Below are 24,328 nucleotides of genomic sequence, written 5' to 3'. Positions count from 1 at the left end.
GTCTACACTGTATGTCTTGAGGTAATATTCATTTATATTTAATAATGATGATAATGATATAATAATGTAAAATCTCTATTAGCAAACACACTGATGGCTCATAAGGTCATGTATTGTAAGGAAAGAAAGATTAGAACGCATTCATGCCTGATATCGGAAGTTTTACTCAAACTCAGTATCATGCTGTAACTGGATCAACAGCATTCCACTGTAAGTAAGAATAATGTTTTGTGCTATCTCAGAGCCAATTAGAATACAATAAGAGAGCGGCAGGGAGATCCTACTCCCAGTGTTATAAAAGTAATCAGCATGTCAGTTCATGCAAGTTCTTCATTCTGCAGGATTTACCTTCCAAATTTCAAATGACATGCCAATTTTCTTAATCCTATTTCTGTACTGAAGACTATACAGAGAACAGTATGTGATTCCAAACAATAACAAAACCAATCACACCTGTTATGTTCTGTACTTTACACAAATACTCATTCATTTGCATGCAGAATTATCCAACCTAAATAATATATTCCTATGGAAATACTTGTGGTCTTGATATCTCCATGTTTCTCAGTATTCTGCATCTGCAGTTCAATGTTATTTTCTAAATATAGCCTTTAAGTTAATGAATTCTTACTTTCACTAGAAAATTCTGTATGAGGAATTTGTGTGCTTATCTTCATTTTCACATCATTTTTTGAATAAAATATTGTGTAACACTCCAAATTACTAGCAAAAATACCTTATTTTGATTACATTTAAAAATAACTAATAGAAAGGATGACTTACTGAACATAAAATCTGCACACAGATAGTCTAGTCTATCCTTTGGCCTTTCAGCTAAATTACCACTGAACGCCATCTACCATATAATATAGATAATTTATTGCTAGTAACAATTTTCATCTGTTAGTATCAGAACAGTAAAGATATTACAACTGAATTAAAAAGTTTTGTGTTAAATAAAGCAAACTACTGTACATATTCTCAAAGTAGTTCAGCAGAAGGGGAGATTTGAAAATACTTCCACAGATACAACACTATAATTTTACAGATTTACAATATTAATATTTGGTTTACAAGCAATCATTATGTAATTTTCAGACTTTACCTCCCCACTCTACCTCTTCAACTCAGTTGTACATTGCAAGATATATTTTAAAGAATTCAATATGACATTCTATCATATATACAATGTACATGACATCCTATTTCTCCATTAAAATACTTAATTTTCCATTCAGAATACTGGAGATTAAAGGTTACAGCCATCGTCCAGAAAATTAGTAATACAAAACTGCTGAACAAATTTCTTGTACTACACTAAATTTTACATAAGTTCTGTTGAACAGTGAAATATTATGGCAAGTCCTGCAAGTTTTATCATAACTGTCTCATGACAATTTGAAAACAATCGTGGAGAATAACAAATATCTAAACCTTCACCTATCACTTAATTCTATGGATATAACTGGGTATCATATTTTCAACTACAACATAAAAGTACAAAAGATATGTCCTACAAATGATAACATTATTTGAGTCTGTAACACCTATTGTAAATAGTAACATTTATAAATAACAATTTAAAATGGATGTGGATGTACAGTTTCAAATAAAATAGTACTCTAAAATTACTGACAGTACTATGATTATAAAGAGTATCACATTCACAAACAGCACTTAAATAAAACCATGATGTCATATATTTTACAAGCAAACAGAACTTCACCTATGATTATATTATTCATTTTTTATAAAAAATACTAGTAGTAATTTTCTTTGACTTTCAGAAATGTTGCATTTATCATAAATGTTAAGTTCTGATTACAGAAAATTAATAGCTGTAACATACAAAATCATGGCAATATTTAAGTTTCAAATTACATTATACATGTAGCATGAACTAGTTCACACCACAGAGTAAATGAATACATAGTTTAAAAGATAATACATCACTCTAGCTAATATCATCAATATCACAAAGTTCAAATTTTTAACAAGAATTCTAGAAGTGGTAAAATGAATGACAATAGGCTTTAACATAGTAACTTGTGGGGATTTTCAATCCCCTGCAATCAATTTCAATAGATGGTTTGGTTACATTAAGCAAATAAACATACATTTTTCATAAAGCTTACATTTCAATGTTTAAACAACAGTTTAGATTTCAAATCATATATAAATAATTCATCCTTTATAAACATAATTTTGTCATGCAAAAAACTCCGTGAAGTCCGTGTTGAGTTCAAGTGCTTCTACCAGTTATCTGCAATACCATTGCTACTTACTGTCATCGATGAAGACGCTTTGAGTTCTGAACCAGGAGCAGCACTCCTACAGAATGTGTTCTGATGACTTTTCAGTTCTGAATATGAAAATTACAATGAGAATTCATTAAACAATTTTTTTTAAAATTTAAGACAAATTCTAAAGTCATAGGTATGCATATATCAAACTTAGCCCATTTAAAATATCAAACTATAAAACCAAAAGATAAAATAATAGTGTTATTATTATTCAACCTTCCATCAAACTATGCTCACTTAAAGATGAAAATTAAGAATCTGTTGTTCTACATACCTGTGCTTACCCACAGCATTTTTCGACGAGCTCCGACTGTACTAATTCCAATTTCACGAAGATCAGAATCAGTGAGTGAAGCAAAGGTAGTCAAATCTATCTCATGTTCGGTAAAATTCTCTAATGACCAAAAGAAAAAATCCACATGAGTTATTCGTTACAGTCAAGTATCACACATGTGCAATAAATATTTGAATAAAGTTCTCCCAGTTCTAGCAGAAAATGTTGGGAGAACTATTAAAAAGGACTCATGAACTCTATGAATAGATTTGCATGAAACTTTGTATTAGTAATCCATACCAAGAAATGTACATACTAAATTAATTTTTGTTTATACTGGACAACTTGACTCCCATCATTATATAAAATTCCAAGTTTGGACTCCAACAAACAATTTCTAATTTCTCTATACAGTTCAGTTTAAAGTAAATATTAACATTTCTTAAGAAACATCCGAACCAAAAGCGATACTAGTGAATCACACTAACCAGTCAAGGATGCGGCTTCATTTTAATAATTTGTAGGAACATCTCATACAATATTCAAGATCTATAAAATATTCAGAATAAATATGGTATATTTTCATAGTATCATGAATAGGATAATTATAGCTTTACTCTTAATAACATTTCCAAGAGGCTACATTTATTTTAAATAAACTGTCCATTTGTGTAGTCTCAAAACAAAGAACACAGTATTAAATTAAATTACCTAAGTAATCAAGTTTATATTCATACTTACTTATGTATTTCTCTAGTCCCAGTGCCATAAGTAGAGTACCCAAATCTTTAGGGTTCCATCCAGCAATTCTGTTCACAGTAGAGGTTGGGATAGAGTCAAGGTAGTTGCTGGCACCGAGAGAAGGAACATCAGAATAATTTGATGATGTACATGGAAATAATGAAGGTGATGAAACCAAATTTGAATTTGTGGGACCATCTGTACCACAAGCTTCCTGTAAAAAAATATTTAAAATAAAATTCATTAAGCCTTCCATGAGACATAATATGATAATACATCAATCTAGAGGGTAATTAAACAGACCTACTTCTGTCAGATACAAATCTATTTCTCCACTCACACAAAAATTTAATTGAATTAGGTAGTGAACAACATACTACAAGTAAGAGATGGTAAAAGAAATTGGTAATGGAGTTTAATTCAAATTTTAAAATTTATATACTTGTACAATTTAATGTCAATTGTGGTCTTCTGGGTTTGTGACACCATGCAGTCTTGCAGGTGATACCACTGTTTCAGAGGAACATTCATTAGCAGGTACAAGACTACATGGCATCACAACTCAGATCAGAACAGACACATTCCCCAACATAAAAATCTCAAATTTCAGATGTAAAATCTATTGTCACTAAACTATTTACACATTTTAGTTATAAATTATTCTTCTTTGTAATTTACGATATTTCATTGGCCATAATTTATTCTTGAAACAAAGTTATTTCAACACAAATTTAGTACAATGCTTATGGTAACTGTTCCTTCACTACTGAGTTAAAATACAAGTACATCAGCAAATAATGTTAAAACTTTGTATTTTGAACCTGGATAGTCTATGAATAAAATACTTCTTCATAAACCATTAAACATTAACCAAAAAAATGTTCCAAAAAAGAAAGCTGTAGAACTTAGATGATAAACATTTTTGTTAAAAGGGCCACTGTTAAACTTTCAACTTCATGAATGTAGGTTATATTCAACACTATAAGATAAAAATTAAATTTGCAAGAAATTTCATCAAACTCTGATCAGTAGTTTCAGATATATGACATGCTGGCATGCACACAGATGGGCCAGATACTACTTTCCTATTATGCAGTCTCTGCCCCCCCCCCCACCCCATTAACTAAGATGGCCCTTCAGAGTGAGCGAAGATTGATAGTCTCTTTGTAATTACGACTGTAATGGCAGACCACTCTGCTAGTAACTTTCTTAAAACTGAGTTTAAAATTGGGAAGAGAAGGAAGAACTACTCTAAGTGATAGAGTTATCTCATTCATTACATCAAGCAGTGAAGTAGCAAAGCTTTCCTTCTTCCTGTGCCCAAGTTCTGGTGCAGGACTGGAATGGCTCAGACCATAACCGGACCAGGCAGATGTTGGCACACGCACATTCCCAGGAACTGGCTTGGTTTGCATTGCTAGTATTCAGAAATCAACAGTATTGCAAAAATCATAGAAATATGTTCATAAATTAGGTAGTTTAAGATATTTCCTTCAGAAGTAATTTTAAAAACAGATATATGCCTTCCAAATGTTAAATATTGTAGAATTAAATTAACATTAATTACAGCAAAATATTAATAATAAAACTTTGTCAATAACTTCCACCATTCCACTAAGAAATCACCTGGTAGGAAAATGAGGGCAGGAGAAAGTTATTCTGCCATTGCACTCAGTTTTCTCACCTATATTTAAACCACTTACTCCTAAATACAAGACTGGTTATCTTTTGCCTATACTTAACCTCATTTTCAGACATGTATATAACACAGCTTAAAATATGAAGTCTGTAAAACTAAGCAAATAGCGAGACTTTGGAATCTATTTTAGAGTAAGCACAAAACATTAAAGGTACAATACGAGTATTCTGAAACTGGAAGTACAGATAAAATACCTTGGTAAGCAAGCAGTTTCTTCTTGTCGAGATCGAATTTACTAAATGACTGCTGAGCAGCAAGTTCCAAAGTTTTCTTTTCACAGCCTGGAGCACGACGGTCTGTATAGTTCATCAGATCAGACATCATACTGCAGAAGGCTGAAATTAATGCAACATAGTGTACCATTCCTACTTAGAAATTATAGCTAAGATTTATATTTAATTAACAGAATTTTGCATATCAAATTATATCAAAGATCAAAGGTTTCAATGACCAAAAGACAAAACACAAAAAAAAGACAGGTAATAAAAGAAACTTCCTGTTGGACAAATATGCACAGACATACAGATAAACCATAATGCATTCAAAAAATTCATGCATTTTCTCATATTATGTACATTGCAGGTGCAGAATTAAATGTCTAAAGCATAATTCTGACATCTCATGAAACAAATTTGATGGCAGAAATTGATTTCATAACCATGAGATATTTCATTCAGGAACTGACATGGCATTCCATTAATAATTTGATTAAGAGTCAACATACTGGCAGATCATGTACTCTGATGCCATGAATTGAACCCAAAGTGTTCATACACATAATATTATGGAATACTTCAAAGTTTCAGACTCAGAAATACTGGTACCATAAACTCTGCAAACTCAAAAATGTAAGTTTTACATACCAGAATGTACCCTTCTGCTACCACCCATTAAGACATTGCTGGATTGATACAGAACAGAGCAGAGTATTAATGACTGTACAGAGCTGCTTTTATAAAGATATATGAAGATATGCAAGACTTACCAGTCAGGGCATAAGTTGAAAATTAGCTTCCAAGACCGGAATGTTTCTTCTCCAAGTTAAGCATCATAAAAAGAATTGCAGATGTGAGTTTATTACTTCTAGCATTTCTAGCCATATCACATGGTAGCATTTTGAATTTTAAATTGCTTCAGAAATGAGTAAGTGTTAAAGAAAGGGTTTATGCAAAGTATTTTTTTAAATTTAATTCAACAATATGTGACTAATACTTTCTTTCCTTACCTGCATTGGTTGAATCTGCTTGTACTCCATTTTTCTGGACTGGTGAATTATGAGTTTTGGGGCTTATTGAAGGACTTGACAGAGTGCTTGTATTGCTGCTCAAAGATGAAAAAACTACAAAGAAAATCACAATATTTTTAGTATCTCCAATTATGCAGTAGACATAAATGATGGTCCTTCTATCTTGAATTATGTCAGAAAAACATTGCAGACATTCCAAATTGTGATCCTGATCTATAAATTTACTTAATGTTAGAACCTATGTGCTTAACATTCATTTCACACATGAGCATTCTGTCTCTGCTGATGGTGCTAATTTATTGAAAAAGTTTGGTACATATTTTTAAATGGATGCAACCCTCTAAGTCATGCACCCATATTTAACCTTTATTGTCCTCATGTCCGACATTATGTGCAGTCCAGCTTTATGCAAGTCACACTGGCATACTGATGAACTGTTAACCATGGAATTTTAACTGGGTTTAAATCAGCTTTTCCAATAAGTTAAAGATTATTATGTGGATCGAAAGCTAAATTGGTTAAAATATTGAATATTAATTGTCGATGAACTCTTACCATTATTGTCCTTTGTATCAGAAGCCAGGGACAGACTGCTGTTTGAGAAATTTCCAAGCATATGAGATCTGCTAGTACTGCTACCAGTGACTGAGGCACTACAGGATGAACCATTTGACAGAGTACTTGGAGCCACCATACCCCCTCCTACATGGTGCATCAGAAGTTGGTGTTGCTGCAAGTTCATTAAGTGGTTCAGTGTGGGTTGTGTTAGTACAGGTGTGTGGAGGAATGAACCCACAGGAGTAGGAGAGCCGAAGCCACCAGACCAAGGGTTACCAATGCTGCCAACAGGTGATGGAAAAGGGGGTGTAAGGGCTCCTTGCAAAGAGGGAATGTTAATTCCTGGAAGTCCAATGCAGCCTGTGTTCAAGGTCAGATTATGATGGACCTGGCATCTTCTGGCACTGGTTCCATATATGTCTGTCAAAACACAATGTCAACATTATTATTAGACAATATAGCTCCAAGTCTTACAAGATAATTATAGCCACAGACATAACAAAAGAATAACCACATACATATACAATTTATCTTTTTTATTTACATATTTAATTTATTTATGAAAATTTGCTCTATCTGCTTCCCAATATAATGTTGGTTGAAAATTTTGTACAAAAATTATTACTTGTACTGTCTTCATCTTTCTCATTAGCATTACAATCAATATTATAGAATGTGTTAAAATTCTGTTATGGGTAATTACATTTACAACCGATTCTGTTACATTACCTTACAGAGTAATATCAATTATAGATTCAAGACAGCTCTGGGACTTATCTAGCCTCTTTTCCATTGGCACCAGAGGTAACTGGCAAAAGCACAAAACTTAACATTCAATGCCATCTAGTGACAATTAAAAATGTGTGCTTTACCTTCACACACAGAATAGGCTTAAAAAGTAAATATATCCCTGCACTTGAATTCCACAAAATAACTAATTAAAAAAAGAAGAATGTTCTGCCTTACCATTATGAATTGTACCAAAAGATGGAGTGTCTGGGATATGATACGTTGGTGGTATATCAGCAACAACTCTTGGTTCTTCCAAACCCAATAACTTGCTCCTTGCTTCATAAACATTAGCTGCAATAAAAGATATTGATTTCCTATATTATTCAGTCCATATTCTATATGGAAAAGTTGTTAACAAAACAATTGAGGAACCAACAATTATTGTACAAAACTGCCAAATGTAAATATTAAATAGTGATACATAATAAATGATAAGTGATGGCATTAATCAACAGTTGTCATATTCTTGCTATTTGGTGCACTTACTTGCATTACGCTCAATTCCCTTGATGATCACTGACACAACATTCTGTTTGGGCTTGCGTCGAATACTGATGAAGACGTCGAGAATTTGCATCAGTCGAGAGACTTGGTCAGTATCTACCACCATGTCCTCAGGTAGGTCAAACATAAGCACAACTGGCAGGGAACCCTACCAACCATAGAAAATTATAATTCTTTCAACTTCATTAAATTCCTGCTTCCTCCTTGCCCATTATTAGAACTGGGACCTTTGGCCAGTAGAAGAATTCTAAAACATCAACCACTGAATTATAACCATGCAAGATTTAAACAAAGAACTAATCATCCAATCTGACTTAAACCCATGTTCACTTTACCATACAGGAACAGGATTTAAATCCCCATATTATGGGACTGGTGGCTGAACTTTAGTTCTGGGGTAAACAGTTTAGCAGTATGCTAGTACGACACATGGACAGCTGGATCACACAGATGAAGGTTAAACCAATTTTAATAATATATTAGCCATTCTGATTTAAAAATGTAAGGAATAGTTGCTGTATAATAGTAATGAGAACTACATTTGTGAGACCAAATACAAACAAATAATAAGACTGGTTTTCTGAACTTCATCTATCATCTAGTATTCCTTATAGAACACAATATTTTGGGAACAATCTGTTTTTCTGTCCCCACATGAAAAGATGAAAAGTTGGAGCTTGTAACAATCCTTTGACAGGGTTTAAGTGCAGAAGTTACAATATCCCCACTTTGACCTCTCCAGAGTACTTTGGATACAATTTGTGAATATAATTAGCTAAAAATTTGAATTATTTAGCTAAGATACAAAAACATAAGATACCTTTGCACAGTAATGATTTATAAGAAATAAATGTTAAACGAATTGTAGCAAAACTTGGTTTGAAAGCCATATCAAGGAAAATAACTGATGAAACGAATCACATTAAATCTTTGGTTAGTTAAACTACTTACATTTACTGAAGTAAAACTTAGCAAGTAAGCAACTTAGTACAATAACAGACAAAGTAGGCTCATACCATTAGCTGCTGCCTGGCAAGATACACATTATGAATTGTTCCTGTAATACAAATATTGCTCTTCTTCAGGTTTGGGATGTTGGGATCGCCAGCATCAGGGAACATGATCTGTGTTGAGGTTTGCTGCATGATCTGCTTCAAATTGTTGCTGTTCTTCCCCAATACGATACTGTGGTGCTGAGGAGAGATCTCCAGTGTCATATGCACCTGAACCTGAGTCTGGAAACAGCAAAATAGGCCTACTTGATCGTGATGGACCAATAATCTGCGTGAGTCAAGCATTGACATATTCTTTCATTATTTTATTTACTGAAGATAAAATACATTAGAAACTCTCCAGTAACCCATGTAACAAAATATATGCACTCATATTATAATCATGTATTCTGTACCAGTCATGGCAGTTATAAACAGGTGTGAATAAAATTTTTAAGGTGTAGTCAACTGAAAAGTTGGAGATCTGTGATTCTACTGGTTAATTTTAAGTACTAAAAATATTAACCACATATATCTGAAAACAAAATGTCATGTGAAATTTATGAGTAAGTTCGGAACTCCTTCATGACTTGCCTTGCTTCCATGAATTTCTTTTGTTTTTCTAAAGTGGGTTTGAAATTCCCATCCATTTACCCACCAAACTGAAGCATATAAATAACTACAAACACCTGAAGTTCTAACCTGTTTCCTGAACATGAGAGCAAAACTTCACTGTGTTCCTAATTTACTTTTTTGTAAAGTGGGGGTCAAAATCTCTATCTTACGTAACAGGACACTACAAGACCTCTTAAGAAGTGTAGCATATCTCGGAAAATAAAATTACTCACAGCAAGAGATTCACACATGTGGTGTATTACAAGGAGAGTGGCTTCCTTCACCATAGCCACCTCCCACTCACAGCCCTTTATGACTACCATGGTTCCATACAGCTTGGGACGGTTTCGAAACATTACATGAACATTGTATTTTTCCTGGATGCTCCTCAGATATGGAGAATTGTTATCAGGGAGAGGCTGCAGCATTCCTACTATTGGCAACTCAAAGCTGAAGATCAATGGAGTCAATTTCTGCAAAGAAAACAGTTTTATTATTATAACTTTGAAACAGATCATGAAAGCTTAGCTGACTAATTACCATAACTATACGTTTCATATTAAATTTTAAAATTAAATGTATATTATGAATCTCAATTGTGTGAGACCATATTAACATTCCACACCATCATACACTGCTCAGTTTAGTACATACGTATCTGACATATTCTTATCATAAAACTTTGCGTACTGTGTAGTGTATTAGAATATAAAATAAGCAAACAAACAACTATTAACACTATAAAAAAGACACTGATGCCATACGCGTTTCAACCTCAAGGTCATCATCAGTGGCATCAAGAAAATTAATTCATTTAATCAAATGGTTTAAACTGGATTTAGAAAATAAATAATGAATAGGGTATTTTGCAAAAGTATTTCAAGCTGTTTGTCCCGAACCGTAGCCACGCGGTCTGAGGCATCATGCTTTGGACCGGCGATAGAGAATGCGCGCTGGTTTGAGTCTCGGGGGAGAAAAAATTTTCTCATGAGCTTTCGGCCAGTGTATGAGACCGGTGCCAACCCAGCATCATGAGGAAATTGGGGAGCTACAATGGGTAGCATAATCCGGTCATGAAAACTAGGAATGGCTGGGGGTTCATCGTGTTGACCACACGTCACCCTATATCTGGTCGGAAGATCGTTCACCTCTGCTGAGGCATGAGAACGTGAGGCCAGCAGCCAGCTAGTCGGCTTTAGCTCTCTGGAGCTCTTACGCCACGGATTTAATTTTTTTAATGTATCCGAGTTCTGTGGAATATGAATCAGGTCTTTTTCCTTAGTCCTTTTTCATCCGCATTGTAATCTGTTCCTCAGAACCCTAGATGGCTTCAGAACTGACAGTTTCAGGATACATCCGGTAGCCTTCCTTTACTAAGTCAGTCATGCCTTGCGCACTATCTCATTGAACCTACCCGAACACGAGCCCTCGCTTGCTCAACACCCTCCAACTCCCCGGCTATTGACACCTGGTTGCTCTTCTCATTCAAGTTGCTGCGGTTTGAGTCTGGGAAATGGATGTGGCAACCGGTCTCCTCCATCACTTTCTTGATAGTCAAACCTCCTTTTCCAATGATGTGAGAGTGATCAGTGTAGCTCACATCCAGTTTCATTGTCACACGGTTGCTCTGAAACAAATAAATTCATTATTGAACCAGACACTTAAGTAATTGTATATATTTTTCAAAGGACACTTATTAGACCGGTAATAACTTATGGGGCAGAATCTTGGAAACTCACATCTCAAGTAGAAAGCAAGTTAACGTGCTTTGAAAGGAAAATTCTATGGAAAATCTTTGGCCCCCTAAAGAATAATGATGGATCGTATAGAATTACATATAATGCGGAGTTAGGAGAATCGATCCATCATGAGCACGTTGTGAGATATATTAAATCGCAACGGTTAAGATGGGCGGGACATGTGGTCGGAATGGGAGAGGATAGACTGCCACATTTGGTATTAAACCAGAAACTGTGGGGAACAAGACCTAAAGGAAGACCAAGGGAAAGGTGGATTGATGCGATAGAGGAAAATAAAAGTGTGCAACTGGAAGAAGGTAGCTCAAGATAGGAAGAGATGGGGATTGTTCGGGATGCCAGAGCCCACCAAGGGTTGTAGTGCAAGAGAAGAAGAAGAAGAAGATATGTTTTTCAAAGATCTAAATATCTCAACTACTAGGATTGTTATACAAGTAAAACTATTATTTATATTTTGCATGGAACTATATATTTTAGTAGTTTTACCATGTTTAGAAAAATCTGGAATTTTATTGCTTATTCCGGATACAACTGTAACAGATTATTTTACAGCACAGCTGTATAGTCTGAGCTCAGACAGAGTTATTAAATAGACTTGATATATACAACACATCACGTCCCATCATATGTTGCAATTCATTTTATGGTAACAGACGCCCAATTTAGAAGCCTACATATTTTAAATGGGTAAAAATTTGGAAATTTCTACCTCTTGACCTGTATTTTTACTTGAGTCTTTACATATGTTATACATATATTTTACATCACTGTTTTGATCAGTGTTTATAATGTACATAAAGCCATTCATTTGTATCCATTTGGATTTCCCTCTTCATAAATATTAAAAAATACAGATTTAAGACACCAAGTTGAAATAAGTGTATTTAACAGCAGTTTGCCTCTCAACATTCCCTGTGTGCATCTACTTTTAATATTTGTACTTTAGGATCATCTGGACCATATCTGTAATACATTGAAGTGTATTAGGATTAAGCAGCTGTGCAAGATAGCAGTAAAACACACAGGAACACACAATAATGCTGCACACCAAGTAAATTTCCTCAAGTACAGTCCACAACTGTAATCTTGAGACTTGCAAGGAATGCAGGAAGTCTGTAGCGTTAAAGGCAGATGCTATCTTTCCTCCTTCCTCCTTCATCCCACTTCCTCACCCCGCAGGTCTCAAGATTACAGTCCAAAGTCATCTTTATAAATAAACAAAGAATAAAAAAATAATTACTCTTGTGTCCAGAACTTCCATAACCTTGTCCTTCGCCACCTTCACATCTTCCCGTCGACCCGCGACTCTGACATGAGGATCTGTGAATGAAAGGAGCTGCATATTAAAATACTATACGCAATTACATTTAATGTGTTATTTTTGGAGATAATATGGCAGTTCATAGCATAGGAAATCTCCTATTAACATTAACTTCACATAAGTTTGGTCTATTCACAAAACTTTTCTCTGAAGTGAATATAAGCAGGAAAATTGTTTCCATGTCCTCTGGATATTTATACCCGCCTTGAGAAACTAATAGTTGTTCAGCTAGCCAAGAACTTCCTCACATTTGATGAAACCCAAAGGTTCGCCTAAGCATGTTCGTAACACCGCAATGATTATACAGCCTGCAGTGCCCTAGTTGAGACATTCTCTACTTTTTATGGAACCCGAACTTTCAGTCCCATGCTCACAACAGCCTGCCATTGGATCATAACCTGAGCCACAGTAATCCAATCAACATCCTCACAACTCAATTAAACATTCAAAGCAGTACAATAAAAGTATACTCTGGCATAATTTAATTTGTACATTTTTAGAGAGGAAACATGAAGGCAAAATACACAGACTTTTAACAAGCATTCCTCAGAGTTAATCAGCTCTTACTTTATTCATGAGTCATCTTGATTTATTACTATATTTTTTTAAGTCTTCTATAATCTGTAGTCTATAGTCTACATTACTACAGTTCACTGACACGAATCTTCACCCTGATTATGGAGGCAGCAAGCACCTTAAACCATCGGTAAACTTTGTACCAGACCACTCGATGCAACATCCCAGTAGTTGTTTTAATACCAACCGCCGTTAGAAACTTCACCACTTCACGAAGAACGTTTGACTAACGTTCTTCTTGCCAAGCACCACAGATATATGAACCCAACCACACACACTACTCCACATTCTGCATGAATTAATGACAACAGTGTTGCAACCGAACACGAAACGAATATACATACTAGCAGTATGCACAATTAATGTCTATTTAATTTTTAAGAACTTTAATTCATTGTAATAGCAACACATTTTCGTAACGAAATGTTGATCACTGCCTCTCGTAAAGAAATCACATGACACCAAAACATAAACAGTGAAATACTGTACTTTTAACGCAGTATGACCATATTATTTTTATTCAAGAATTGCATAAATGACTCCGAATGAAGCGATTTCTGAAGACGGTTGAAATAACTTAATGACGTAATAATTTCGTTATACTAGACGGAAGCAACACTTGGATGTTCCACTATTCCAAGTTCACGAGGCGTGTTTATGCGCACGTGGTACTTTCATTACGTACCAGTACTCTGCCCGACACAAAGACATAAATCTCATCAAGCAACTAATTTGCTTTGTCACCTTGATCTACAGAGAAGTCAAGATCCGATAACCAAAACATTCCTTGCCCGATACTAAATTTTGTCAACAAAGCAGTCTGCAATCTGTCCTCATTTCTTCACCCTCTTACTATCTGTAAGTATATATATATATATATATATATATATATATATATATATTTGGTTAATGATTTTTGATCATTTAACTGGAGCTCTTAAGACAACTGAAGGAACCACTGTAAAAATTATTTCCCAGAATTACACGATTTTCGCGACACAATTCACTATCTACCAATTTTAAGAAAGAGATGATATCACATGTCCAAGTCCAACATTCATTGATATGTGAAGGACGTTTCTCTCGTTGAGTAGTAATTAACAGCCTGCAAACTAGATAGGCTGCTAACTTACCGGCTCTTCAAATACTGAGAAAGAAAAACTGATATTACCGACCTCCACAGCCATAAACTGGAGCACGGAACTGAATAAACATGGATACGTGTTCAGTAAAACTTGAAGCACTACACCAGTCTACTTTGAATTTGTAACTGACCACCACGTGATGCAATACACATCAATTATTTGAAATCTTTGATGAAATGATAAGATCGTCCTATTGTTGACAGACTAAGTATACAACACTGTATTCTAGAAAGCCGATTTATTCTCGTTATCTAAGTAGAGTTGTAATCACCAGACCACATATCTGTTTAGAGAAATTAGACTTTAAAACGTTAATTTTAAGACATTTAAAATTATGGTTCAAAATGAAAGTAATAACTTATTTCACGACTTTTAGTCGGTCCTTATTTTAAAAAGTCGTCAAACGCAAGATTAAAACATTTTAACTGTTGTTAAATATGAATAAAGTGGACCAAACGTACTGTATAAGTAATGCATAGTTTCCGATAGTTCTCGTTAAATAAACTATTAATAAAATACTATCAACAATCATTGCAGTATTCTCGCGAAAATATTTACTAAAAACATCGTAATAAATCTTTATTTTGTTACCATGATAACGTGTTCAAATGTTTTTTTTCTCAATGTTTAAAAGATGCGAGCTAGTAAACAGCTTTGACTCAAATAATAAAAAAATTAAATTCATCTTGTGAATACCAACTACAAAAGAACGTACGAGGTATTATAGGTAGGATTTGAATTGTTCATGGCAATGCAAATACAGATGGTCCAGTCTTTTGGCTGTGTACCAAAGTTTCGACAGAACATACTGCCTCCTTCTTCAGGGGTAAAAGGAAGTTTTTTAATTAGGTAATTCATATAGGGCAGGAAGAGTAAAAGGGTAGGAGGACTGACCAGTCCTTTTAGCCTGGTCCTTCTCCTAGCCACATATAAACCATTTCCAAGCCCTAGAGGCAGTATGTTCCCTACACTGTACTTACCAGACACCTCCGATTAGTTGTCCAACAAGATAATTTGCCTGTCGATGTGTCTGTCGGGTAAGCTAAATAGCATTTGGGAGCCTTAACTATACCAATAAGAACACATGAAAGCCTATCGTCTGTTGTTCGTTCAGTGGTTGTTGAACGAATGCTTTTAGGATAGGTCGTCACTCACCGCGATATCTTGCGCATGCGCGTTTAACGAATTCCTAGCAGGGATTTTCTCTTGGTCTGTGGACTGTACACCTCTAATGTGTTCTGTGGGTGTTGCGATAATATTCTAGATTAAATCGCTGTGCCACTGTGAGGTAATCTTAAAGCTGTACCCATTAGAACACATGAAAGCCTGTCGTCTGTTGTTTGTTCAGTGGTTGTGGAACGAATGCTTTTAGGATGGGTCGTCACTCACCGCGATATCTTGCGCATGCGCGTATATCGAATTCCTAGCAGGGATTTTCTCCTGGTCTGTGGACTATACTAACCTTTCTTCGACTTAGCTCCGATTTTGAGGCGAGATGGCCACATGATGTAAGTGTTCGTCATGACCATGATCTGAAAAGAAAAAAAATTAAATATGTTTTGGCAATTTAAGGTATGAGGTGCCAATTTGCAAAGCGTCACAAATACCTCAAATAAAGACGGTGCAGGAATGACAACTGGTCCACGGATCTAAAAACTTTAACACATTCTTTTCCAAACGGAATAACTTGATAAGTGTAAATATGTCCCTGTGCTGAAGTAACACGGCGAGCATGAGTATGGGGGAGCGGTGGTAAGGCTCCACGCATTCTTAACATCGGCACTCAGAAGATGGATACTAGTTCAAGGGTAAATAGCTCTCGGTGCCCACTAAATAGCAGATCCGTATGTGATTGGAAGAGAAAACTCCTGCCCCTTTCGGAAATCGAACCCCGGCCGTTTAGCTCCTAGACAGTAACTTTACTGAATGACCTCTCCGGCTCATCATATCAGATACGAATACACATTTTAAACTTTGTTCGACAGGTGTTCAGATTTAGTGCTGGAATTTTTAGGCCTATAATTACAAAGAAAATACGTAATGAAACAATACGGACCAAAGTGTAACAGCGTCACAGGAAATATTCAGTATAAAGTCTGTTTAAATTTTTTAGAAGACTGCATTTTATTCAGTGTTTGTGAAGCGCAAATGACTTTTCTAGGTTGGTCATCAATCAGCTACTGCTCTTGGCTGACATTTATATCAGAGCCATTGTTTAACAGTATCAATCCCCTCCATCGTCATTACTGGTCGTGGTGCAGTCCAGGAGTGATGTAGGCTACCGTTGTTTGCGTAATCTTTGCCCTCCGAGTCGATACGACCTGACTGTGCGCTGACAACAGGAATGTTTATAAGGAACGCTGTTCTTAAAGCTGACACCCCGAGACTTGACTGCATTTTCTTAGAACAGTGTCTCAAATTTCTAGAATTACTTTTCAGAATCGGTTTTCTTCAGGTAAACAAAAAAACCCTTAGAAGGGAAAATTTGTGTTTATTTTATTTACTTCTTACGCCTTCCAGCAACCATAAGGCAAGACATATAGGTTTTTTTTAACGTGCAGATTTTAAAATAGTTTCATCGTAAATGCAACGAAAACAATTTGCGATATTACGAACAGCCAACCAATGCCTGCTTGATGCACTCGTATTTTGCAGCTTTCAATCAGGAATGCAACTTTGTTCGCACTACGTAAAATTTCGCGTAATAACAGCATAACATGTATTCATTATCGTATTCTGACAATGTGTAAAGATTCACTGTTGTCGGTGTATTTTAAACCCTTTACGTTGAGAAGCCAACTATGCTCCTCCCCATCTCATGAAAAGGAGGAAGGTTAATCTAAAACAGGTCTCCACAAAGTTAAAAATTTTCATAAGTAAAAATGTTGTTGGTTAGCATGTATGATTTCATGCCAATTCAACGTTAATGAAATCTGCAAACACTCATACACTGTATCAAATAAACTTTATAGGAACATGTCATTACAACAGCTTTCCTGAGTAATAATGCTCGTGATTTTCCTGAATTACAGGCATAAGTCCGTCTAGGAAGTACGCCGGATATCCTTAATATCCATCATATTACCCGTTCGTAACTATTCTACAGTTTATGGGGCAATTCTCTTCTGCTGTTGCTGTGTTCTGACAAGAAGCTCGGAAAAAGTTCATAACAAGTATCGTCACCTTCCCGCTGTCACATTACGCGTGTATTGAATCAGATTTCGGCATTTCATAAGATCGAAAAGCCACCTATATTCTGTGAGGACATTATATTATTCCTTACTTTTATAAAAATATATTCACACACAACTTGCACAACGTGAGATCTACAATGACACAAGATGGTTTAATTTTAGGTCAAATAGTATCGAGTTTTTGAACTCTGCCTCTTACATAATTTCGACGAGAGAGGTTTAAAACAATGGGGCGCTTGGTTAACATTCGAGACGGAATATTTTCATAAAAACTGCGAAACACAGGCATATGCGTTAAAACCCATTGTAATAAGAGAAAATTGAATAAACTTAGACTGCCCCTAATTTAATGTGGAGGACGGACAAAACAAAATAATGGCGCACACATGACAGCAGGTAATTAAAAAGAGAAAACTATGCAGAAGTCTCACTACACGACTTCAATACGAAGCTTGTACACGATGCATGTACTTACACCTACCAATCATTGTCTTTCCTAGTATCGAAGCCAACGAACGGATATGTCTTTCCCTACTCGTCAGTAGTACAAGTCAAACCCATTTTACTGACGTTAATATAGCTAACTCACCAGCACGAGACTTGAAACGTTGAAGATAATATCTTCGTACTGGTTCGGATCCATCTTAAACTAAATAACACTGCGCTGATTACATTGTTTCGGCAGTTTCAGAAAAATTTGTTTTAGACAGATAAAACGTGTCAACTGACCTCTGAGTCATGCCTCGAACAACGGTAAGAATAATTTTCAATATCAAAAATGATTACCTTCTTGTGGGACTTAAAACTTCGGGTCCCCACTGAAGATACGGACAACGAAGTCACGTTCAGAACAGAAGTTCCACAGTAATTTGTACCAAATTCGAATTGGAAGTTACTTCAAATCGAATCGGAAGCTTATTTTAACCCTTAAAAGCACGAAGCTCATCCAAATACGAAAAACGTAAATTCCTACTTACAAATCAACTGAACAACGCGTGCTACTTTACGAAGATCAGCGATTTAATCCCACTTACGAAAATAATCGTTGTTTGCACTCAGATTCATACGAAAACAATATACACTCTGTAGGAGAAATGCTGAGTTATGAAAAACGTTAAAGCAGGTGCTATATATATATTGACCCCTATGCTCTACAAGGTTAAAAGTTCTTTAATCACACTTTCCGCGTGGTGTACGAAGCAGTGTCTTAACATTTGAAATCTTGTTTGGAGGAACAATTAACTAACCATAAATGCCTAATACGTCTTTAAAATATCCCTCTCAATGATCTAAAAAGAATGCTAATGGGAACAGTGCCCAGTTTTGTTGACGAATCTTTAAAGTTGTCAATATTTGCGGAAGATGCGAGGAATATGAGATGTAGCAACAGAGGATAACGTCCAGTTGAGAACAAGAAAATCCTATGGGCTCTCATTTTAGTGCAACATATCGCTTAAATGAAATCTTCATTTCATGTGAAAATTCAGGTTCCCACAGCGGTAAAAAAAAAATTGGGCTGGGCTGCGTCGCTCTGTACACTCGTAGGTAGAAAGCAACGTTTCGGAGAAACATTTTGTCACCATCTTCATGAAGTGTGAAGTAACATTAGTATGCGAGAGGTTTATTAACAGAGCATCGTTGATTAATTATGGAAAAATACAGCTATTTTTTCAAGTAACCATCAGCTGTACTCGAAGTAAAAGAAAGTTTCGCTTATTGTCAACAACATCGTTCATTTTTCCTTCGGCTCTCGACAAAGACGTGATGACTAATCAGTGCTGCCCATGGTAACGAAAAGGCTGTCGACTCCTGGTCTAGATATAAGTTTGTTATTGTGGACTGATTGAATCAACACAGCAGATGTTACACTACAGTCATAAATTCCATTCTTCACAGAGGTGTCAACAGCAAAGAGATTCTGCTGTGCAGAGGCAGTAATTATTTCGTTATGTCGAAGATAAAGGTGGCTCTGCCCCTTGTGCATAACAAATCACCACGTATGGGGAAGAGGTATTGCATGCCCATGCGTTTACGAGAGCAACGGACAGAACATTTATTACATGATCGTAATACACTACACAATTAGATTATCATATTTAAACCAAAACCTTAGGAGTGCCGAAGTACTGTAGCTATTTGTGTAATCTCCATAAAATCTTGAACAAATATATGGCATCCCACGCAACCTGGAACGGTTGTCAGACAAAAGTTTTGAACTCCGCTTAACGAAAGTTCTGAATTTTCAAAATTCACCGTGTAAGCTCCGTTTTAATTATACAAAGATTGCAGCTAAATTAAAAGGGTTCATACCTTCTGGAAAAACGAGTCAGCTGGTTCCAGAGCTTCATCGTCACCTGGAATTAAAAAGAGAGCAATTAAGACTTGAAGAGATCTATTCAAGTAGGATGATTGTTCGATTGCTTTCACTTTACTTTGGAAAGGTTTCTCTCAAAATAAAAAGAGCTATTTTTAAAAGTAGTTCAACTTTCGTGTTCTAACACCTTCATCCCCTCCGAGCCCCGATAAAAACAACTGGAGATTGCATTTCTCCCAGCCGTTTTACTAACTGACAAATTCCCTGATAATCGCCTTGCAAATGACTTACTAATATCAAGTACATTCAGAAACGAAGAACACGCCAAGAGGTGTGGGTTCATGAAAATAGACCATACTTTATTATCTAATCTTTAAGATATACACTTGCAGTAATTACAGTTATAATCAGCGTGTAATTCTTCCTTGTCAATGATACATCTTCAGGCAGCTCGCAATCGATATGTCGTTGCCTAGATAAACTGTTAATACAGGCTGTTGGAAAACATATCGAATAAGTTTGCAGAGTGAAACGACTCACAGGAAGTGAAGCTATGTAACAAACCTATTTTCATCCTATCGTCTTAAATAATTCCTGGCGTTTAAAATAAGTCTCCAGCCTGTCTGCACGAATCTGATGCTTCGTTTTTTTTAATTTTTAAAAACTTTGTCCAAGTTACTAAAACGACAATCATCTTAACAATTCATTTAAAATGGAAAAATTATCTTCCTTTCTTAAATCAACGAGAGATCGACAAACATCGCGTGATAAAATTATCGCAGAATTGCTCTTGATTGCGTCCCCAAGTCTTTTTGAAACCAGAACAGATCACGTTTAATTCCTTTGCTTAGTTCCTTGATAAGTGCTATTAAGCTACTTAAACAGAAACCAGACAACGTATGGGATTTTGTTGAACACTATTTGTCAATTGCTCGACTTTGGTTAAGCCACAGTGCAAGAGTAATCATAAAAACTGCATCACATCTAAAACGGCCACAGTCCGAATAATGATACCTCAGTGCGTCTACCTCTTTCCTTGAACCGCTAGTCCTAATTCCATAGTGAAAATCACTGGGCGCAAGACACAAGAACAATTATTTATCATTAACACGAAATATGACTCAAAGTGTTTAACGGTGATTTATGGACAGACTGAGGAATACAACTAAAAACTGAGGATAGTGGGTAACCCTAACGAGATTTTAACGGATGCCAAAAGTGTTTATGTTGCATCAGCCTAACGGCAAACGTCTTAACGTCAAGTATTACTTCTTGCATAAGAAGTTATAAAGAGAATTTCACGAAATATTCGATGTGGGACGGGCGAAACTGAAAGTAGTTAAGCGGAAAATAACCTGTGGGCTTTATCGCAGTATTGCGCTCAGTTCATGCAACAACATGCCTTACACATGAATCAACAGAGAGAGAAGTTGCATGTGATGTAAATCAGTGCTGCACATTTCTTTTTCGAAATGTCATCGCGAAAAGTCAGACTTCCCGCAGAACGGCGTCTTTCATTGATCCTCTTCAAACACGACTGAGTAGTGGTTTCGAAAATATTCAGCTCCACGTATCACAGAGGCAGCGATGTCTACATTCACATTTGTTAATTTTATATCAAACAAGTTTACGCATATTTTTTTAATAACTTCTATTACATTCACGATTTACGGGTGTAAAAGAAGACACTGGGTTACAAGCCTACTCACAGCGATTTCCAAATGCGAAAAAATAACAGGTTCGATTGTAAGCAAATGTAAATAAAATCCACCAACTTCTGCAGCTGTGTAAAAAAAAAGACATTGATTCTCTGTTTTCCATGTCACGGGGACACATTTAACCCTTTATCAACTGCAAACTGCCAGTGTTATAAATGACAATTTATTAAAAATCTTACTATTATAAACAAGTTCACACAGTGCACGATTTCCCGTGTTTAAACCGTCATCTCAACTTCTCAGCGCGTACTACAAGAACCGTATTATTATTATTATTCACCCTCTTGCCATATTAAACGTTCCTCTAATTTGACTAGATATGCTATCGTGTTAATATCTTTCACGAAAATGGTAATTGTGCTTCATTTTCGGACTTTCATCACTTATCTGAAGCACTTCAACCGCAAGACAGTTGCGGAGCCGACACGTCTTTGTAATATACTATCTAATAAATAATGTTCAACAGGTTAAGTTAAGTACCCACTTTTTATGACAAACAGTTCACATATTCTGGATGACAACCGAACTCGGAAATTCGTTCAATGACCACAAGCAAAACTAATATTGCGTGGCCGCTTTATCGACTATAAGGAATCTGGGTAAAATACAAAATGGGTAATATGACGTGCCCTTAAGATAAGAACGCGTTAGGGGGTGGTTGGGCTGAGATTGAAAACTGGCGACAGAAACGGTGACGAAGAGATTATAAATTAGACACTTTCATATTTATCGAAATCTAACCGTTGATACAAACTGTGAGGCCTCTAATTTAAATTTAATCAAAATAATTTTTTTGAATACAAAATTAATCTAACATAAAAATTCTTCTCCTGAATCAAAGATAAAGTTCAATTGGTTAATGCTGTTTAAGGAAATGATCGCTGTTTATTCTGCGAAACATACGGAACCAACCTGTACATTGTTTCTGTATTCTAATGTAGAATTACTTAATGGTAAAGTCGGTGGTACATATATTTACCGACGTTTTTTACATAGTTAAACGAAGAGGCAATCGTAGATATCGAAATCGTGATGCAAGAAAGTGGCTACCAGACACGAGCTACGTGATACTGGTTCAGTTGCAACCAAAAAGACATACAGTCGCAGTTACAACAAAATGTTAAGCCGTAGATACTTTTATGGGTGCCCTCGCCCATCTACAAACATCACAAAAGAATAATCTATGACCATGAGATTAATGTCTCTCTACAGACACTTCAGATAGAGAACGGAACGGAACTGCATAAAGCTCTTTGTTTTACTCAGTCGGAAAATTTTCAGACGTCCATTAACATAAATTTTTTTATCAGTTCTACAAAGACCATAGTTTACGTACAAAGAAAAATACACTACTCTGATCCAAACAATATAATGGGACAAGTTTGTTGCTGAAATGTCGTCTTTACGTTATATCAGAGTGGAATAAGAAACTGCAGTTAAGAAGGATGGTTACTGTACCAGTTGCCGCTGTAAGACATGAAACGACGAAGATGCCCATGTGTTCAGGAAACGAGTTCATACCTAAAATCATGTGTTCCAACTTTCGTCTATCAACACGGAATCGTTCTTCATAAAGTTCGTCGATTGCCGAGAGTCCCAAAGTAGTGACAAGCTCTCGAAGATTTTCGCTGCTTTCTCCATAACTGCTCCCTTGACCAGAAACACTCGTTCCAGCCGTCCCTCCATCAGATACTTCTGATAAAGTATCTGAACCTTTCTGATCTGGATGCATTTTGTTCAGACGAAAATATTTTCAAACGTATATTATTTTACACTTCACAGGAAAACAAAACGGCTGAACGATTTCTGAGCAAGCCCGACCTCCCTGGAAGTTGCACGTGGTCTCCGAGCCTACTGTCACCGACACATGGAAACGCCCCTAACGTACTCGACTGCAGAGTACGACCACTGCACACAACTGCTCTGGTTATGGTATGAACCACGACTGATAACTGCGATGGCAATGATAAATGGGTCCGGTCCTGATAAGCAACGCAGGCGCATTTCGCTGCCCGTACCTGCATTGCCCTGCCATCTAACCTCAAATATATTAATGACATATTACGTACATACAACAAATCATCGCAGGTCGAGGACTTCATTTGGGAGTGTATTTCTAAGAAAAACAAATAATTTTTGACTCTGCAGGGAAAACTGTTGGTCGCGGTAATGGATGACAAAACTTTTCTCTTGTCATAATAGCTGCGCAAACTTCACGGTCCGAAATTTGAAACCATCTTGTTGAGACAATCTGGAAACTGCCCACCCAGTCACAGAAAAGCATCCAGTGTTTCTGTAAGGTGCCCGTTATTGTTCGACATTTAACCAAAACCGGAAATGAGTCGACAAATTTAATAAAATTCCTAAATAAAATATTTCACGAAAACTGTATGAGCACGGGCAAACGGACGGAGAAACAATTAAAGTGCTCTGTAGGGATGCGGTCACGGGTAAGGGTGTCCCTGAATTTAAGCATCACGCCAAGATGCACAGGGAAGTAAAGGTAAAATTCCATGCATCCATGACTTCAGCCTCACACTCCGGTCACTTTGGACCCAAGATCCACTGGATGAGAGGAG

General features: G+C 36.1%; 1 protein-coding gene across 2 annotated transcripts; it reads right to left on the bottom strand.

Moving 5' to 3' along the window:
* Positions 1-236: 236 nt before the first annotated feature.
* Positions 237-23,710, bottom strand: BicC (protein bicaudal C). Of its 2 annotated transcripts, XM_087358667.1 has the most exons (16): positions 23,271-23,710; positions 20,028-20,071; positions 15,986-16,055; positions 12,722-12,801; positions 11,139-11,351; positions 9,958-10,197; positions 9,134-9,352; positions 8,100-8,265; positions 7,788-7,904; positions 6,819-7,241; positions 6,243-6,356; positions 5,212-5,352; positions 4,599-4,735; positions 3,319-3,532; positions 2,578-2,697; positions 237-2,362 (listed from the first exon to the last, which is right to left on the bottom strand). In XM_087358667.1, exons 1-16 carry the CDS (start codon positions 23,479-23,481, stop codon positions 2,253-2,255), a joined length of 2,619 nt encoding a protein of 872 aa, XP_087214793.1. In that variant the 5' UTR covers positions 23,482-23,710; the 3' UTR covers positions 237-2,252. The 2 variants fall into 2 exon arrangements, with proteins under 2 accessions (XP_087214793.1, XP_087214794.1); XM_087358668.1 differs by lacking the exons at positions 15,986-16,055; positions 20,028-20,071; positions 23,271-23,710 and adding an exon at positions 15,504-15,636.
* Between the last annotated feature and the right edge of the window lie 618 nt (positions 23,711-24,328).

Source organism: Zootermopsis nevadensis, unplaced genomic scaffold, assembly GCF_977971745.1.
Source record: "Zootermopsis nevadensis isolate Lab colony 2312 unplaced genomic scaffold, Znev_1.0 Znev_ptg000030l, whole genome shotgun sequence".
Taxonomy (NCBI): Eukaryota; Metazoa; Arthropoda; class Insecta; order Blattodea; family Termopsidae; genus Zootermopsis; species Zootermopsis nevadensis.
The sequence above is the reverse complement of the archived record's forward strand: the minus strand, read 5'-3'. Positions and strand labels throughout refer to the sequence as shown.

What these genes read in the sequence shown, in the direction of transcription:
- BicC (XM_087358667.1), bottom strand. Translation starts at nt 23,481, where the DNA reads ATGCATCCAGATCAGAAAGGTTCAGATACTTTATCAGAAGTATCTGAT. An exon ending in CTGACTCGTTTTTCCAGAAG is followed by an intron (nt 16,056 to 20,027) that starts GTATGAACCCTT and finishes TTTTCTTTTCAG; the next exon opens with ATCATGGTCATGACGAACAC. An exon ending in ACATGTGTGAATCTCTTGCT is followed by an intron (nt 9,353 to 9,957) that starts GTGAGTAATTTT and finishes TGCTGTTTCCAG; the next exon opens with ACTCAGGTTCAGGTGCATAT.